The sequence below is a fragment of the Mastigoproctus giganteus genome, chromosome 3 (assembly GCF_048544385.1).
Source record: "Mastigoproctus giganteus isolate SK-2022 chromosome 3, ASM4854438v1, whole genome shotgun sequence".
Lineage (NCBI taxonomy): Eukaryota > Metazoa > Arthropoda > Arachnida > Uropygi > Thelyphonidae > Mastigoproctus > Mastigoproctus giganteus.
In genome coordinates this window covers 192,022,005-192,043,115 of record NC_143577.1, presented here as the reverse complement: position 1 = coordinate 192,043,115, position 21,111 = coordinate 192,022,005, and the positions used below count along the sequence as shown (strand labels likewise).

The following is a 21,111-nucleotide window of genomic DNA, read 5'->3' as shown; positions in this document are numbered from 1 at the left end:
CATTTCTATAAATATGGCGTTGGAAAGATATACACGCTCATTAATATCCTGTTTTCTGGAGGTGTAAGCATGGCTCCTTATGTTCAGTTGACACCAAGGAAAAAAAAGTGTAGCTGTTGCTCTGTCCCAGGAAGGGCTTTCTACGTGTGCTATCGCTGATAAAATAGGCTGCCACCAGTCAACAGTATCCCGGGTGCTGAAATTAAAGCATGAAACCGGTGATGTGAAGAGGAGAAGACCTGTATCAGGCCATAAGAGAGTGACTACACCTTCCCATTATCGATATTTGAAATGGCTGTGCCTTCGTAATCACCATGCTAGTACTTCTGATCTAAAAGTGGACTTTGAGATGGCCTCTGGTGTTGAAACAAGTGCACGAAATATCCAAAGACGGTTTTCAGAATGTGGTCTGCATGCCTATCGACCCAAGAAGCTTTTGTTTACCCAACAAATGAGGAAGAAGCGACTTGGGCTAAAGCACGTTTCATGAACAAAAGAGCAATGGGACACCGTCATCTTTTCTGACAAATCGAAATTCAACCTGCATGGCTCGGATGGGAAGCGATCAGAAGACGAAAATTGGAGGCATACCATCCTGACTGCATAACACCAACTGTAAAGTTCCCTGCCAGTCAGATGGTCTGGGGATGCATAACAAGCAAAGGGGTAGGATGAATTAAGTTTATTAACGGAATGGTGAATGTAGACACCTACACTGCTATCTTGGAGGAGTGCCTGAAACCTGTTATTAGGGATCACCACACCGACATCCAAAACTGCATTTTTCAACAGGACTCAGCACCTTGCCATACAGCAAAATTAGTAAGTTTTATGCTATTTAGATTTAATGATGAGTTTGTCTTCTTGTCTCACAAGACTTAAAATATACTTACACCAATTTTTTCCCTTGTTTTTCTCCCTTAAGGTCAGTCATACCTCAGAAATGCTGGCATTCCAGTGTTGGACTGGCCCGGCAACAGTCCACATTTGAACCCTATTGAAAATTGCTTGTACATAATGTCATATAAAAATGCTCAGAAGAAGCCAACAAGTAAGATTCAGCTGTAGAAAAGCATTGTAAGGGTGTGGTACCACGAAATTGGGCAACTGTATATCCAGAAGTTGATTAACTCTATGCCAGATCGTTGCAAGGCTGTAATTGCAGCTCGAGGAGCAACAACAAAATATTGAGGACTTATTTTGCTGACTTACAGTACATAATACTATTGCGTTAACTTGTAATTTCAGTTTGTACACGTAAATGCAATAAAATGTTTGGTTGTCATGATTGCCATTTGCATGATTTCTCATATTTCCATTAATTATGCATTTTATCCTTTGGGAAGATATTTATGGCAGTTAGGTATATCAGGTGGAGTCTCTTTATTGGATTTCATTCACAGAGATATATATCCTATCTAACAAATGTATTTTGAACATTTCTGCAACCCGCAATGCAGCGCAAAACACATTACAGTAAACCCCCGCTATTCGCGGGGGTTACGTTCCTGAGAAATGCCGTGAATACCGAAAACGCAAATACTGAGTTATGGCTCCCATAGTAATAAAGGGGTTCTGTTCCAAAGTATGAAATATATAAGAAAAACTAGTCTAAAATTTTGTCTATGTATGTATTATATGTACCTTCATAATATGACTATGTACATAGACAGTACATAGTGAAATGCAAGCATATGGCATCGAAATGAAAATAAGAAACAATTTAATATTAAATGTAATATTTATTAGAAATTTCAAACAAATTTTTCAAACCAGCGCCTTTGCTAGCAAAAAAAATTTATCCGCCAGTGCTATCACCAGTTTCGCTAAAGTGTTGATAAAGGAGTTTTGCCTTTTCACGAATGATGAGTGAACTTAACGGAATTTCATTTTGAGTTCGGTCTTCTACCCACAGATTTAAAGCCTTTTCCATTTTTTTCTAATTTAACATCACGAGTTACAGTGCAAATTTTTGAAGCAATTAGCGCATTTTCGTGGACACTACGGCGGATTTTTTCTTCCGATTTTTTTATTGATCGTACCGTTGACTCATTGATTTTATAATGTTTTGCCACTGAAGAGACACTTTCACCATTAGAAATTTTGTCTAATAACTCAATTTTATTCGTTAATATCATCACCTTCTTTGATATTTTCACATTTCCCTTGTTATTCGTAGCCATATTTTTGTACGGGTAAAAAAGAACTTGTCCACAATAAAGGCACTTTCTTCCATTAACACACTCGAAAAATTCTGTTTACACTAACACACTGCAAAAAGGTAGATTTATCACTTTTGTAAGCATATCAATTTATAAATTGATAAATTTATTCAATTTTTTAAGCATATAAATTAAAAACAAGCGCATAACACATACTGAACAAGGATTAGCGAGAAACATTCACTCTCGCGATTTTGTCACCCCTCTCCCCCCACCCACTGAACGCTGTTTTGATGGGGAAAGATAATTTTAGCCATGCCCATGTTTTTTTATGGTGGAAAATATTCATGGCGCTTTAAAATTCACATTTTTTTAGGTTTCATTTTATATTAAATCAGCGATCGCGAAACCGCGAATACAGATACCGCGAATAGCGGGGGTTTGCTGTATTTGCAAAATTCACAAGTGATGCAGCTTTTTTGTCTGTCACTATAGGACTTCAAGACAACTTAGGGAAAGATTCAAGGATCATAAGAATGACACTAGTATTACCATATATCATCAGACTAAGCGAGCGTTTTCCACTCTTCAAATGTTCAATTGTCTGTGTTCCTCTGTCTATAATTTTGTTCTCATACACTATCACTCAGTTATCCTTATATGAGAGTAAGTATTGCTTCAGAAAATTGTGTATGGTTGCATTTTTAGTTCATATTCTTCATTTCTAAAAGTTGGCCTATTTAAGTAAGAAACTTGTTTCATCAGATCAAAACACATTCCATGATCATTCAGTACTGGCTTCTAGAGTTGCAAAAAACCACATAATCCATCAAACACTGTAAACTTTTATATATTTCTTTATCACCAGTTCATTCTGGTGATAAACCTTGACAAACAAACACAATTCTTTAATGTTATTATAGTACAAAATTAATTTTTATTGTTATTATGTTTCAGTAAATTTAGAGTAGAATAAGAGTGAATGATCACTTTTATAGTGTATATTACTTTACTGCATAATTATAACCAACAATGCATAATTCTCTTCTGCATGGTAAGATGCAGTCATCCTCAAAATACAGTAAACCCTCGCTAATCTGGTTACAGTTAATCCGGATGTCGGATAATCTGGATCGAAATACAAAAAATTCTGTTTACAGTTGATGAGTAACTCTCACTGCTCGCTGATTGACTGTGCAGAGACAGAGAGAGAGAGAGAGAAAGAGAGAGATGGAATATACATTACATTGTCTTGCACGTTGTGCAGTATTGTTGACTGAGTCGGATGAATGCTATTGCTTATATCGCTTCATTTGTGTACTTCTTTATATGTATATATGTACATAAGTTAACATATTTTATATAATTATGGTTTCTAAGAATTAAAAGTGAAGTAAAAAGAAAACATTTTACTTTAACTATCATTAACAACTCAAGGTGATAGAACAACCTGAAAAGGGTTTTCCTGGAAATAAAAAATTGCTGAAGAATTTTTTATGGCCAACAAGCTGTGCCAGATATTAAAAAACAAAAAGAATCTATAAAGACATTGACTTAAAATTTCGATGTGGGGAGTGATAAAAGCAGTCTATCAAATAAACAGACATTAAAAAAGCCAAAAGAAATGTTGCTGGAAGTAGCTTTGGCGTGCGACGCCAGTGCCACTTCATAAAAATATAAAAAGACAAAACATTTATCCTTCTATTGGTGGATAAATGTATTGTATTTTTATAGTTTTTAAATAAAGGCTCTACGGTGATTTTTAAAATATATTTTCATTCGATTTACCTATGTCATTAAATTTTCCATTTATTTGTGTTCTAAGTTTTTTTTTTTTTTTTGTCTCTTAGGGCTATCTTTTGCTTCACTAATCCAGATGACCTCTCCCCCCAGTTACTCTAGATTAGCAAGGGTTTACTGTATTTTGTATTTCCAATGAATGGTTTCTACTGTACTAATGTCAAATTAAACTCAGTTTAATTTGGTTTCCTGATATTTAACTATAGAATATAAACTTACAATTGAGTTAAGTAAAGCAAAAAAAAAAAACACCTACTTCATATCTTTTATCACAGCTTCTGTATTTACCTGAACTGCTTCAGATATATTATAATCACAATGAAAGTAGAATCATATTATGAAAAATAGTTTCATCATAGTCCCTTCCATATATAACAACCATTTTCAGTGTGCAGAAAACTTTCTCAACATATTCCTTTTAAATTATTATTGTGTAAAGGATCACTGTACAAGAATGAAATGGAGGTAAATTTCAGATTTCATGCTTTGTTATATCCAATATTCTCATCATTGTTTCTTTTTGAGAACATTGAAAAATGATAAAAAAAAAAAAAAAAAAATGGCCAGTATACTTTGCTCATTTCTCAAAAATCTTATATAGACAGTTAAAGAATGTTTAATTTATTATTTAGTGTGTAAAATAAAGAATTGCAGTAATATATCATAATGCTGCTTTGTAGGGTTATTCTTGATTTAATATTTTCAGTATATCTCTGTGTGACTTGTTTAATTCTATTTTATTTCCTTTAGAAAACAAAAGAAGGTTGGAGAGAGATATTAATAGATATAGATGATGGACCTGGAGAACATCACTTACGTTATGTTATATCTCATTCACCGACTCCAGCATCTACACATTTGATTGATGTAAGAGGTAATATTTATATATGGAAAGCAGTGATTGCTTATTTCAAATGTTCTGTGATTCATTCAGTAACACACAAATAGATATTTCCTTCAAAGTAATTTCCTTACAACTGAATAGCCTTATTACAGCAATGCTGCCACCTATTTGAAGCATGCCTGAACTCTTCTTTCAAGATGGCTCTTATAATGCCCATCATGCTTTCAGTATTGTTCACCTCTATTATCAGATCATCTTCCCTTAACTTGAACTCTCATTTCAAAGAAAGAGGAAGAAATTGCAAAAAAGAATCCAAATTAGAGAAGTATAGAGGTACCACAGATATTAAGCTGCAGAGCAGTATGGGGATATTCTTGTGATGAAGGAGCCAGGTGCTATTTTCCCAAAGTATAGCCAAAGTATATAACCAAAAAATTGGCTATAGCAGGTATAGCCAATTTTTTGGTTATACCTGCTATACTTTTTTTTTTTTAGATGAGACAAAGTAGCATTGTACCAATAGGATGATTGTTGATTGCTTCTAGATTATAGATGTAAATCCAAGCCTCATTATGATAAGTTTTCTAGTTATATGGACCCAGTTGGTTAGGAGGCTGAGGCTTTTGCTAATGATCTCTCTCTCTCTCTCTCTCTCTGGTGATTATTTTGAGCAAGGGGAAGAATCCCATCAGCATTGAACATGCTCAAACCATTCAAGGCTTTATACACCTCTATCAGATCACCTCGCCAGTGCACTGTAATTTGCAGAACTTAAGAGACTGTAATTTGCAGAACTTAAGAGCAACCCTTTGTTCCATTCACTAATCTTGTTGCCCTTCTCTGTACTCGTTCCAGCAGCTCTACATCCTTCTTGAAATGAGGCCTCCAGACCTGTATACAGTACTCAAGGTGTGGCCTGACCATTGCCTTATACAAGGGAATAATCACCTCCTTATTCCTGCCAGAAAAATTCCTGTATATCATTGACAAGACACCATGAGCTACTCTTGCAGCTTGTCTGCACTGCTCAGAAAACTTCATATCTGCCTGCACAATTACCCCAGGTCCTTTTCATTCTCTACCACTGTCAGTGTAGTACCATAGAGTTGATATGTTGCTGTGGGGTTACTGTTTCCCATATGTAGTACTTTACATTTGTCAATGTTAAACTTCATTTGCCACCTCTCAGCCCATCTGCTGAACCTTTCCAGATCCTGTTGCAGCAGCATACTGTCAGTAGTGTCCTTAACAACCCTGCCAACCTTTGTATCATCTGCAAACTTTGACATTAAGCTTGATATACCATCATTAATATCATTTATAAATACAGAAAACCTATGGTGCCATATAGGGACTGATCAAAAAATTAGAATCTTGAAGGGACCATACTGTGGGTGAAAATAGAACCGTATTTATGTAAAAAAAATTGAGAAATAAAATAGAAATATTATGGACCTAAAAATTTATTGTAATATTTTTATACAAAATAGTAAATAAGGCACAAAATTAATATACAGTATAAATATACAAAAAGATAAAAGAAAATGTTCAAAAAAATTCTATATGTTAGGAACATAGTAGCGGGAAATGTGCTTAATAAACATAAAGCAGATGGAAAGTCTCCAAAGTTTTCATGTTTTAAACATTTTTTTTACATTATATTTAGTACTTATAACAGATATATATAAATTTTAACAGTGAGATATGAGAAGCAGTATTTCTTCCCCCAGTTTGCCTTTGTATAAAAGTTGGAACTGTGATTCACTTATAAAGAAACATAAAGCAGATGGAAAGTCTCCAAAGTTTTCATGTTTTAAACATTTTTTTTACATTATATTTAGTACTTATAACAGATATATATAAATTTTAACAGTGAGATATGAGAAGCAGTATTTCTTCCCCCAGTTTGCCTTTGTATAAAAGTTGGAACTGTGATTCACTTATAAAGAAATGTTTATTTCATACTTTTCCAGGCATTCTATACAATGCCTGGATCCTACATTTTGCTTGTAACATATACATGACCATGGTTGAGTATTATGAATCAGTCATAGCCGAGTGGTCAGTAGCGGGAGTGCACTAGCACACGCTCTTTGAGTAGACCGGGGTTAAAGCGCCTGACTGCTAAATACAATTGATCTGCCAACCTGCACTGGACCAGCGTGGCAGATTATGGTCCATTTCCCTCAACCTGAATTGTTGAGGAGGCTTCCATCCAGCAGTGGACTAATAATAGCTGCTGCTTACTTACTTACTTATCACTCAAATATGGTCATGTCTGTGCTTGACCATACAAGGTTTTATATCATGTACTCAATTTTACAAAATAAAAGTATGAATATCTCTTCCTCATTATATTTCTTAAAATTAGTTGTTAATTAAATTTTTTTTAAAAATTTAATTAGCACTCTGAAACTAGGAAAAATATAGAAGTAAGTCCAGAAAGTGCCTTATTGGTACAAGAACTTTCTACAAGGATTAAAGAAGAAGGAGGTTTTGCTCTGATAATTGATTATGGGCATGATGGAACAAAGACTGACACATTCAGAGTAAGTAAAAAAATTTTGTTTTATCTGAATGGAATCTTCAGTTGTTTTAATTATTTGTTAATCATTTCTTTTGCAGTTTACTGACTATTCATTTGAAACTGCAAGTTATAATTTGTACTGATCCTGAAAATTCTGTTCATAATATCAAGCGAAAGTTGAGTTTGAGAAATTGCTAATGAAAGGAGCTGAGAACTAGGGAAGGAGTTCTCATTATGCATGCAAAAAAGAAGACAGTAAATCATGCTCCCCCCCCCCCCAGATCTAAAATGGTGAAATCATAGACAGTGCAGCCAGAATTGCAGATGAGTTGAACAGATGTGTTGCATTGGACCAAAACAGAAAAGGACAGTCAGATTGTTATTAGATTAGTGATATAATAATCTCTTACTTGACATGTAGAATTATGTCCTGTTTACTTGTAGTTATAATAATCATGTATGTCTTATAAGACAGTCCTTAGAATTTGAAAACACTGAAACAAAGAAGAAAAGGTCATCTAACATTCAAATAATATTAACTTTTTTTAAATTCCTTTCTGACCATTAGCTTATGATGTAGACTTTTGGGTATCCAACTTAATTATAGAAAATAGATGTTTATGACCTTGATTTCTGAAACTTCAAAAAAAAATTATAAAAAAAATTCTGTTTATACTATAGGATGATCACATAGTTTCGGGGAGTTAATGATATAAAGAGAGAGAATACAAGAACATTACTATATTTTGTGATACACATAGATTCGAACACAGTGTGAGTAATTGTACTGGTACACTGACCACTTGGTTTAGTTGTGCCTTTGTAATGAGACTTGAAGAATTTTAATTTCACAAATATCACAAAAATATCAACTATGACATTTGTATATATTTAAATTTGAATGTCTGTTTCACTTCTCCACCCATTACAGAGCAATATTAATATAAAATATGCAAAATTGACATTTTTTTCATGACACATTCCAGTAGGATGTTTCATTTCATGATTGTGTATAAATTAGGGTGACCAGACATCCTGGTTCATTCTTTTAACCTAATGTCCTGAAATACATTAATAATGTTTTACTAGCACTTTTTATCATCTCTGTTTGCATGAATTTCTTTTTATAATAATTTTTAGTCTAAAACTAGATCTACCAAATACATGGAAACTTCCCTTTAATGGACAGCCATGGGGAACGAGAATTTGTCCATTAGAGAGAAGTGTCCACTAACAAGAAGTCTGAGGGAGAAAAAAAAAAGAAAGAAAGAAAAATCGTTAAACATTTAATGTAATATTAAATTAAAATATATACAGATTTTGCACAATATTTTTGTAAATAATATACATACAATTGTGCTATGCATATTATGACTTTATCTTAAGAAAAATACATACAGTAATCACTTATTTTCTTCTGCACCTTCTTCCAGCTGATAATTTTGTTTTCAACATTTGTTTGGAGTGAAGAAACCATCGAAAGTCCTTCAGTATCTTCTTCAGTGGGGAAAAACATTTTTAAACGATTGAGTTGTATGAGCGCTTCTTCCATTTTCATTGGTGGTTCGTCGTTAATATGTTCTTTGACAGAATGACCTCCTTCCATTTCTTCATCCTCTTGAGGAACTTCTTGAACAATATCGATGATAATGTCGTTGATATCTAGAGCACCATCTTCTGTAGTGAGGTTCGAGTCTATATCTTTGTAGCCAGGGTCACTTGTAGCTGAAGTATAGTACATTATCAATAGATGTTGAAGTTCTTGTTCTTCTTGTTGCTCCACATTGCTGTTCACAACTTCAATTTTTGCATTTGAGAACCCAGACTTTACAAAACAGTTCACGACAGTTTGTTTTCTAATTGCGTTTACTGAAGAGGAAATCCATTGATTCGCATCTAGGATGCTGATTTTCTTTGCAAGGTCACTCGCACATGTTACATCATTCATGTTTACAATGAGATGTTTTAAAACACGTTTTCTGTAGTGAAGTTTAAAATTTTTTTATTATCCCTTGATCCAAGGTCTGACACTCTGCAGTTGTGTTTGGTGGCAGAAAAATGATTTGAATGTTGGACAATTCAATTTGCGGGTGAGATGCAGCATTATCCATGAAAAGAGTAATTTTTCTGTTTTGACGAATCATGTTTTGGTTAAAGTGACTTATCCATTCGCTCATGTTATCTCATGTCATCCACACTTTTTTATTAGACTTCCATTCAACATTCAAAAGATTCAAATCCTTGAAACAACGAGGATTTTGTGGTTTTCCTATAACAAGAGGTTGTTCAAAGTCTCCCAGCATATTTATACACAATAGTACAGTCAAGCATTCCTTAGAAATTTTTCCGCTCTGGCACTTTTCGTTTTTTAGACTCATTGTTTTTTCAGGAAGAGCTTTAAAAAACAACCCTGTTTCGTCACAGTTGTAAATATCCTTAGCTTCAAAATCACGACATAAATTTTCCAATTTGATGGTCCACTCTGTTACAACCCCTGTATCAACAGATCAACCTTCACCACTTAAGGTTTTCCAAGAAATTTTATGCCGAGTTTTGAACTTGTCTAGCCATCCCACAGAAGCTTTGAACTCATTTACTCCCATAGATTTCGCAACCTCCAAAGCCTTTTCCCCAATAATAATAGGCCCATTAATGGGAATTTTTTTAGCATGTGCGCAACAAAACCACTCATATGTAACATTATCAATATGAAGTCCAACAGTTTTCGGGAATGATTTTTGGACCTGATCATTTCCGTGTTGCCAAAATTGTTTGAGCAGTTCATTTTTTTTCTTTAGGATGTCGCTTACCTGCGTCTTCCCGATTTTGAATTTTGCGCTAGATTGCGAACACTATTTTTTTGCCAATCATACGCATTAATGACTTCGACTTTATCTTTTAAAGTTAAATGTTTACGAGAAGACATTGTGCACTTCACACGACACTGAACAAAACTGAAAACTGAAACCGAAAAGACGACAGGCCGACCAAATCCCCCCCCCCCGCCGCCCTGCACACACCGAATTCATCAGAAGTTTTACACGTGCCTTAAAATTCTTCAAAAATGATTTAGAACCGCGACGTAAACCTTGATAAAATTCAGAGAATCGGAAATAGAAAATAAACACACGATTGAGGCAATACTATTGAATACACCATGAATTGTCAAACTAATAGAGCAAGCTTATCTGCGAAAAGATCTAAACCTCCCAAGCACTTCCTAATTCATTTCACAAATATACGTGGTCTCAATTCTAATCTCAACGATGTCCATTTCCACTTGCAGTCTGCCAAACCCCATATACTTTTTCTGACAGAATCTCAGTTATTGGTTGATTCAACTACTGCTCATCTCAGATGCCCAAATTATTCGCTGTATGATTCCTTTCGCCTCAAAGGTGGTACTTGTGCAGTTATTAATCAGTCCAAACTAGAGGTTGAACAGGCTAAGAGTAGAAAACTTTCTTCTTGCCCTAATGGTAGCTGAGCATTCTGGTCTCTTGCCAAAGCTATTGGCCGCAACTTTTGCCCATCTCTGCTCCCACCTCTGTCCAAACCAGATGGTTCTGTTATCACTTCAGCCAAGGATAAAGCTGACCTGCTAGCATCCCATTTTTCTTCAAACTCATATATTAATGATCTCGGTAAAACACCTCCCACCATTCCCAACACGCTCCACTCAATGCCTCCTGTGGTCTTCCGTCAAAAGGATGTTAGAAGGATTTTGACGAATCTTGATGCTATAAAAGCTCCAGGTCCTGATGGTATTTCTCCACTTGTTCTCAAAACCTGTGCTCCCGAACGTACTCCTATTCTTTGCTGCCTTTTTTCACTTTCTTATTCCAAAGGTGTTTTTTCTTCTGCTTGGAAATTTGCTCATGTCCAGCCAGTTCTTAAAAAGGGTGACAAATCCCTCCCATCCAATTATCATCCCATTGCAATTACTTCTACTCTTTCTAAAGTAATGGAGAAATCGATTAACCGCCAACTCTTAAACTACCTAGAAACCTTCCATCTGATCAATGATCGCCAGTATGGATTCCATCAGTGTCGATCCACTGGTGATATTCTGGCTTATGTTGCCCATTTATGGACTAATTCAATGGAAAGGTTCGGTGAAAGACAAGTAGTTGCCCTTGACATCTCAAAGGCTTTTGATCGTGTTTGGCATAAAGGTCTTCTAAACATGCTTCCATCCTATGGTTTGCCAACTGTTTTTAGTCATTGGTTATCCAGTTTTCTCTCTGATCGCTCACTGAGGGTGATGGTAGATGGCTCTCTGTCTTCTAACTTCTCCACTAATGCCTGTGTCCCCCCAAGGTTCAGTTCTTTCCCCCACTCTTTTCCTCTTGTATATTAATAACCTTCTTCCATTGACTGGAAATCCTATCCATAGTTTTGCCAATGATAGCACATTGCATTCCACTTTCCATTTTGAGAAACCTTGTCCTGCTCAATCAGCTTCAACTTCTCAAAAATCTGCTACCAATTCCTTAAATGCCGATCTCCAGGTAATTCTCCAGTGGGGCAAAGACAACTTAGTTGATTTCAACCCTTCTAAAACTCAGTCTTGTCTTATATCTCTCAAAAAGGATTCTTCTGCTCCTATGCTTATCTTTAGTGACACTCCAGTTTCTAGGCAAAATGATATATCTCTTTTGGGGATTACTCTGACTTCTAATCTCTCTTGGCACAAACACATTACAAATATTGCTTCCTCTGCATCTAAAAAACTTGGTATTCTCTTTCTCTCTTGGCGTTACTTTTCTTCCAAACAGCTGCTCACTCTGTATAAATCGCAAATCCGCCCTGCCATGGAATATTGTTCCCACATCTGGAGTGGTGTCCCCAAAACCTCTCTCAGGCTTCTTGATTCCATTCAGAAGAGGGCAGTTAGGTTAATTAATGATTCATCTCTAACAGAGTCTCTTCACTTGCTTTCTCATAGACGTACTGTTTCTGCTGCATGCCTCTTCTACAGATACTTCCATGGGCACTGTTCTTCTGAATTGGCTTCTATAATTCCCGCTCTCTCTTTCAAAACAGTCCGAACACGTGCCGCCATCAGCCAACATCCATTTACTGTCCAACTTCAAACTCACAGAACCAACTTTTCATCTTCCTCATTTATTTATTCAACTGCCGTTTTCTGGAACAACCTTCCTTCATACGTATTTCCTGAAAATTACAATCTACAGAAGTTCAAGTCCAATGTCAACAAATATCTTCTTTTGTTTCGTCTTCTCAACCTCCAGCCCAAGCACGGTACTAAGTACTATAGGTTCTAATACCTCTCGTGTTTGGGGTTCACATAAAAAAAAAAAAAAAAATATGTGGAAGAAAAATTCCTAGAAAAAGGGCCGTGAGCTCGCCCGCTCTCCGTTATAGGGAGATCAAATTAAGTGCTAATCTAAACGAAACAGTGCAGATTGCCTGTCTGTGTCTGTTACAGAGAATGTCTGCTAGACAGAAGCTGAAAACACGTTAAAACCAATAGAGGAGAGTTGGGGAATTTGAAAATATCCGTTGTAGAGAGATGTCCGTTAGGAGAAGTTTCACTGTATAGCTTCATGAAAGGCACATATTTCCAGCACTAGATATGTTCACCAAACAAAATAGCGATGATAGCTGAGCATATATTTCTCTTCTTTTACTAAATTTCTTCCTTCTCATTCATTTCTTCTCTTCTATTCATAAGCAATCTTATTGATGCAGATTTTAAATGCAGCCCACTATGCACAATCTGCATTGTGTGGTGGGCCAATTCAGTTTGTGTTGCACTCTCCATTGAGTTGGCTCAAGGATGTAATGCTGTTTTCATCGCTAATTTGTCAAACTTTTACTTCAAAAGAGCAGAGCCTGGAAATGGAAAAATTTCAATGGTTCCATTATATTGGCATTTGGCAATATAATGGAACCATTGAAAGAATATTTTCAACAATAAATTTTCAGTGGTCAGATGGACAGCCTTTGATATAATAAAAACCATTAATTCCATTATGTTATTATGCATGTACATACTTTTATAAGAGGACGAAGATATGATTAGGGCAGGAAGAAGTTCAATAAAAATTTATAAAAAATTTACTCAATGAAAATTTAATTGAGTAAAATCTTTGGCTCCTGATTTATTTTATTGCAATACTACTTCGTTATTCCTCAAATGTACAGGGTGTTTCAAAAACAGCTTTACAACTTTGAAAGAGTATATAAATTTATTTAGCAGCCATACATAATATTTTGAAATGTTAGAATGTATCAGTATACTTCAAGTGTAATGCATGTTGACTGTAGTACCTAATACTACCACTGCAAGCACTCCCGGGCAGTTGAGATCAAGATGGCAACTTTCACAGGTGCAGAGTGGGCTCATTGTGCGTTTTGGTTCTAATTAACAAAGTCTGCTACACAAGTTCAAAGGAAGATTTGCACTCAGTATCGCAAGGAACCTCCCAGTTGGCCTACAGTGTACACGTGGCACAAGAATTTTGTTGAGACTGGATGTTCTGTGCACCCTGGCAAGTCACCTGTTCAGCCACGTGTTCCTGACATGTCGTGGAAAGGGTTAGGGATAGCTTCATTCGAAGTCCACAAAATTCAATGCGATATGCATTTTGGGAAAGTGATATTCCATATGTGACTGTGTGGCAAGGGTTACGAAAGCATTTACACTTAAAGGTGTACAAAATATCCGTCATGCAATGACTTACGAATGCAGATAAGCTGGTTCATAAGGAATTATCTATCCGATGCAAATGTTGCATCGAATAGAAGACAATGAGGGGTTTCTGAACTCTGGAATGAATTTTCAGTGATGAGAGCACGTTTTGTGTCACTGGTAAGGTCAACACCCACAACTGCAGGATTTGGGGGCACTGTAAATCTACATGCCTCCCTGGAACATGTTCGCGACAGCCCAAAGGTGAATGTGTTTTGCGCCCTCAGCAGAGAAAAAGTGTACGACACCTTTTCATCGGGGAGATGACCATTACTGGTATCGTGTAACTAGACATGCTCCAACAGTTCCTCATTCCACAAATTGACAGGTGCCTCCGTAGCCAGGTGGACAGGAGCAGCAGTCCGTAGCACACACTTCTTGATTAGACCCGGGTTCGAGCCAATGACCACCAAATACGGAGGATGCAGAAAGGTCAGGGAATGACTACCGCATATCCCCGGAGCAATATGGCCTTAGTTGCTAATGCTCCTAAAAACCAAATAACAACAACAAATTGACAAAAATGATTAAGAAGGATGCATTCACTTCCAGAAAGATGGCGCACCCCCTCATTACCTTGGAGAAGTGTGCTGCTGCTGCTGTTGTTGTTATATTTGTTCATGCATCAGCAACTTAGGCTATAACGCACTAATTACAGAGAAGTGCGCGACGAGCACCTCAACACCTGTTTCCCAGGTTGGTGGGTGGATTGGTTGAGGGGCGGATTTTTGGATGGATTTTTTCTTATGGGGATTTGTTAAAGATCTAGTGTACACCACCCTTATCTGCAAATGTCACTGAGTTCTGAACTCGAATTATTGCCACAGTTGCAGAAGTGACACCAGAGGTGCTATGCCACATGTGGCAAGAAATTGATTACAGGTGGGATGTCTGCTGCATTACAAATGGAAGTCACATTGAACCATAACTATCTGAGGTAAAACTTGAAATGTTTTGCTACAATTTGACATTTTAAAAAAGAATTGGAATTTGCTTGCATTCTCTAATTAAATTTATATTCACTTTCAAAGTTGTAAAGCTGTTTCTGAAACAACCTGTATTAATGTAATTATTTCTACAATATATTAAACTAGGCTATTTTTTTTTTTTTTTTTTATAAATATTCCCTTTTCAAAATTACTTAAACATGGCATAATTCTCATTTTTTTTTTTTTTTTTTAACATTTTATTTTTAGACTTTAAAACTCACTTTTGTTCTGGTTGTGGCTATCAGCATCTGATTGCTCTATCATAAATATGCTACTAAATATTTCTGCTTTGTGACATTATATATGGATAAATAAATATATACTGTATATATATATATATATATATATATATATATATTTTTATTTTTTTTTCTCAATAATTGCAGGGATTTCATAATCATGCTTTGCACGATCCTCTTTGTGAGCCTGGAATAGCAGACCTGACTGCTGATGTGGACTTTAGTTACCTAAAGAAAATGGTTCAAAATAAAGGTATGAAATGAATAGAATTATTAACATGGCCATGTATAGAGGCAAGCATTGGCACCATTTTAGTGGTGTTAAGCTGAGTTCAGTGAAAAAATTTTTGGTATCAGGATCTGTTATGTATAAGAAAACTACCTTATCTATTTTTAAAAAATGGATGCACACAGGAGGGTGGAGGAGGGTCAGGGGCAGTACTTGAATGAAATTTTAAATTAAATTTCATTCAATTTAAATTTAAATGTGACATCTGCATATCAGCTTTCAACAGGCAGCCATGACAATGTTTTGTTGGAGCAATTAAATAAAATTATCACCTGATACCACTTGATTGAAATGGTTCTTGGCAGCACCAGAACAAAAGTTACCAACCCCTGAAATAGTGTCCTATAAAAATAATACTAATTTTGGATGTGCTCCTGTGAAAAAGATTTGGTATAGTAGTACACTGGAACTTGCATTTGAAAGGCCACAGAGAGTGCTAATTTAAATATTAAAAATGGTTGCCCATCATCATCCTTGCATAACTTGCAATGTTTTACAAGCAGTTGACTTGTGTAAGTACATCAGCCATTTGCTGTTTGAGTTCCTCAGTTGTTAGTTTTATGTCTCACTGTGATTGATATTAGATATTAGGGCTGGAGAAAGGTAGGGTGAATTTCACTGGACTGAGTCAACCAATCCACTAATCAACCAAGTTTTTTTTCAAAGTTTTCCACGTCATGTAATAAGATTATGAGGAAGCACATTCTTGCTGGTAAAAAATCGTTATTGCCATACATTTCCTCTTTAACAAATACATTTTTAACCATATGATATTGAAAACAAATAATATGTGAAACTATTTGTCTTTATAAATACAGTCAAAGCTCTATATAATGACTCCCCAGGAGAATAAGAAAAATGGTTGTTATATCGGAAGGACATTAACAGTAGAAACTTCTTCTACGGGGATGGGATACACTTAAATAGAAAGGGTGCAAAAACATTTGTTGATGCTATTGAGGCAGTGTTAGGTGGGTCGGAAAACTGCTAGCTTGTTGGGGGGGATGCACAGACTAATAGATTAACAATAGCCATTGGCAGAGTTGACATTGATTCTTCCACTGCTTCTAATGGAATGAGCAGCAGCCTGGAAAACAAGGTGCCAGGAATTTCAGAGACTGCTGGGAGTCATTGCGGAACAAGTAAATACATGGGCTGTTAGGGTAGCTAAGAATAAGAACAGCTCCATGTATATTTGCATGTACACCAATGCTAGGAGTGTAGTAAATAAATTTGAGGTGCTAGTCAAGACATCAAAGGCAGATATTGCTGGGATATCAGAGACATGGTGTCACACAGATATTAGCAATGCAGAATTGGAATTTGGGGAGTACAATATATACAGGAAGGATAGACAGGATAGGAAGGGAGGAGGCGTTATGTTATTAGTTAAGAAACACATAAAATCTAAGAAAGTGCATCCAGCTGACATGGGTGGACAGGGCAGTGTTGAGTCAGTTTGGTGTGATATAAGCACTGGGAAAGGAAAAATGATAGTAGGTGTGTGTTATAGGCCTAATGAATCTGATGAATATAATGAGCAATTGTGCAGAGAAATAGTGTGTGCCAGTAAATCAGAATGACTTATAATGAGGAATTTTAACTTTCCAGATATCGACTGGAACTTGGGGGTTGGTCACTTGCATACTAGCAAGACATTTGTGGATTTATTGGATGACTGTTTTCTACAGCAACATGTTTGAGAGGCAACCAGAGGGAGTAATACTCTTGATATGATTATCAGCAGTGATTATTCATGCATTAAGAATTTGCAGATAAAGGAACCACTGGATGACAGTGATCACAATGTACTGATGTGAGAATTACTTAACGATGTAACTACCATCAAGGCTAAAGGGAAGGGCTATTGCTTTCTTAAAGGTGAATTCTAAATGGGAAGCCTCAGGGATGCATCAGGTGACACAGAAGCCTATGGCACATAGAAAGTAGTTTGTAATCAAGGGGGTTAGGCAGGCGAAGGCAGATTACGAGAAATCTTTGGCAAAGGATGCAAAGAAAAACAGCAGAGTTCTTTACTTATGTAAACTCTAGAACAGTGGTTCTCAAACCTTTTGGCCCATGCACCCTTTTTATCATATGTCAGAATGTGATTCCCGTCCTTTCCAATATTGATGTCATCCCCTCCCCCTTTCTAAGATTGTCTGACTCAAAAGGTGCATTCCAAAATGATAAAAAAGTGAAATATTTATCTTTATTTTTAATTTAATATGTGACATCCAATAAAGTGTGATGTCCTATAGATTATGTACAATCTGTAGAATTTTAATTTGTAGAAAGATCAATATTCCAACAGTTTGAGTCTGCCAATCTGTGATCGAAATCCCCCCCCCCCAATACCAATCCTATAATTCTTCCCTGGGAGGGAATTCCCCCCAGGTTGAGAACCCCTACTCTAGAAGGAAAGGGATTAATCAGATTGGTCCACTTGATATTGATGATTCAACTGCTGATGATCCTGCTCAAGTAGCTAACAAACTAAATGAATATTTTGCATCTACATTTACACATGAGGAGTTATTCGGGAGGAGGGGGGGAATACAAGAGGTGTATTAAATTATGGTAGTGAGTTAACTGATTTTTTAATAACTGAGAGCAAAGTGGAGGAGAAATTGTTGAAGATAAACATAAAAAAGACACCTGGGGTGGATGAATTCTATCAAGTTATATTAAAGGAGGCAGCAAAGGAAGTAAGCAAACCCTTAGCCATAATTATGAGAGCTTCCTTGGACTCAGGGTAGGTACCCATTGACCAGAGGTGTGCAAATGTATCACCAATTCACAAAGGGGGTTCAAAAGGTGACACAAGTAACTATAGACCTGTTAGTTTAACTTGTGTTCCAGGGAAAATAATGTAGACACTGGTTAAAGAAGCATTGCAGGATCATCTAGATAAGACTGCAGTAATAGTTCGGACACAGCATGGGTTTGTTAAGGGGAAGGCTTATCTGACCAATTTGATTGGACACTGATGTGGTCACAAAGGAACTGGATGCAAAAAATAATTTTGATATCATATAGTTGGATCTTAAGAAAACTTTTGATACTGTTGCACATGCAAGACTACTATACAGATTGGAGCAGTATGGCATTAAGGGCAAAATGCTACTATGGATAAAGGGATGGTTGAGTGGGAGAAGACAAAGAGTGATAATCAATGGACACTGCTCTTTGTGAACAAATGTTATTAGTGGAGTCTCCCAGGGTTCAGTTTTGTTTTCTGTATTTATTAATGATATTGATGAAGGCATATCAGGCTTAATGTCTAAGTTTGCAGGTGATACAAATGTTGGCGGGGTTGTTAATGACACTAATGACAGTGAGCTACTGCAACAGGATCTAGGAACGTTGAGCAGATGGAGTGAGAGGTGGCAACTGAAGTTTAACATTGACAAATGTAAAGTACTGCATATGGGTAGCAGTAACCCCAGAGTAACATATCAACTGTGTGGTATTACACTCATGGTGGTAAAGAATGAAAAGGACCTGGGAGTAATTGTGGAGTCAGATATGAAGTTTTCTGAGCAGTGCAGATAGTCTGCAAGAGTAGATCATTGTGTCTTGTCAATGATATACAGGAATTTTTCTAGCAGGGATAAGGAGGTGATTATCCCCTTTGTATAAGGCAATGGTCAGGCACACCTTGAGTACTATATACAGGTATGGAGGCCTCATTTTAGGAAGGATGTAGAGCTGCTGGAACGAGTACAGAGAAGGGCAACAAGATTAGTGAATGGAACAAAAGGTTGTTCTTATGAAGAAAGGCTTAAGATCTGCAAATTACAGTGTCTGGAGACTAAGCACATGCGAGGTGATCTCATTGAGGTGTATAAGGCCTTGAATGGTTTGAGCAAGCTCAGTGCTGATGGGATTCTTTCTCTTGCCCAGATTAATTGCCTGAGGGGACATAAATTCAAATTGAGGAAAGACAGTTGTAGAATAGATGTGCGGAAATTATGCCTTTAGCCAGCATGTGGTTGATTGCTGGAACGAACTTCTATCTGTCGTAGAAGTTGACAGCTTAAATAAATTCAAGGGAGAACTAGACAAACATTTAAAGTGAATGGATGGGTGAAATAGGAAGGTTTTTTTTTTTGGTTGATGCTGTATAAGCTTGGTTTCTTGCGTTATATGCCTCTACTAATGCTAATATCAATTGCTCATAAAATCAGAAATAAAACTAGTAAAAGCTTAAATATTTAATGTAGTTCTACTAATACAATTTAGTATAATCTTATTTTAATATATTGTTGTTGTAATAGGACTTTGGAGCATTGGCAACTAAGGCCATATTGCTCTGTGTATACTGTCTGTAAATTGGGTGTGTTCTGTGGTTGATTTTCTGTTTGTCAGATGGAAAACCGGGGTTTACAGGAGAAAAAGCTATGCTACCATCGCCTGAGACAACTTTATAATATGTATCACAGTATCAAACAATAAAATTATGGTTTTAAATTTTGCATTGATTGTAGAATGATTACAATTAAATTGTAAATTTCACTACATACCTATCAAGACAATTGTTTCATACTTTAAAATAATCTGTGAAAACATGCTATTTCAATGGTAGAGCATGTTTTAAAAGAGAATTATGAAGGTGTGCGATAGCAGTTATTTCACTTTTGCAGTTAGGCTGTGCTTGAAAATATCAACGTACAAGTTCTAATCCTTGGTGAGCATCTTTCACTGAAACTTCTTGTTCAACCACACTAGGTTTCTCATCTTCATCACTACAAATTTTGGAAGATTCCATTATGTCTTCAATGAGTTCCTCTTCATTTGTGCATATACTGAAACATTCAATGTCTGCATCCACTTCTGCGTAATCTTTGAAGCTTACGTTTTCCTGCACGTTTAAGTGATAATGCACATGCTCAAATATTTCTTTGCTATTATTGGATTGTTCTTCACAATTAATAAAGTAAGATACATGCAAAACTTCACACATTGCATCATTCAAGCAGGAGTGGCTAGTCCGTAGGCACCCCAGCTATTTAAATCTAGATATACAGTGAACAGAGTTATATGAAATTTTGAGAAGAACAATACAACGTGCTGAATATTTTTATTAACAGGACTCGCATATAGTATGCGCATCCTCTATTTCCAGTAATCATTTCAATAATAAATGAATAAAAACATTAAACTGTTTCCAACTTTGAAGTTTAATTAACCATAGGCCTCACTGCACCAGGCAGTGACACATTTTGCATTCCACTAAATATCTGGTACTTGGTTGCCATTGGCAACCAGCATATTGGCAACTTCCCAATATATATTTTTATAGGTGAAACGAATCAAAGTCGCTGTAAAGTGTGCAGTGCAGATTTCATCGTTGACCAGGATGGGTGTGTAGCCACAATGTTGGTGTCTTTTTCTTATTCGCCCGAATTCCCATTAAGTAACTAAATAATATCTGTGTAATTATGTCATTACAGCTTAATTGCGAATTGAGCTTGAATTTGGTAAGTTGAAGTTATATTATGAGGTGATGTGTAAGTAAAACATTATTTCTACGATACACG

The 21,111-nt window shown here is 36.2% G+C and overlaps 1 protein-coding gene across 1 annotated transcript in view; it reads left to right on the top strand.

The window, feature by feature from the left end:
* LOC150088527 (protein arginine methyltransferase NDUFAF7, mitochondrial-like) overlaps nt 1–21,111 on the top strand; it is a 106,716-nt gene that overhangs the window by 58,854 nt on the left and 26,751 nt on the right. Inside the window, exons 6-8 of the mRNA XM_090370218.1 lie at nt 4,713–4,829; nt 7,212–7,355; nt 15,427–15,532. Of these exons, the coding sequence (XP_090226344.1) occupies nt 4,713–4,829; nt 7,212–7,355; nt 15,427–15,532 (367 nt within the window). The remainder of the gene's footprint in view (nt 1–4,712; nt 4,830–7,211; nt 7,356–15,426; nt 15,533–21,111) is intronic.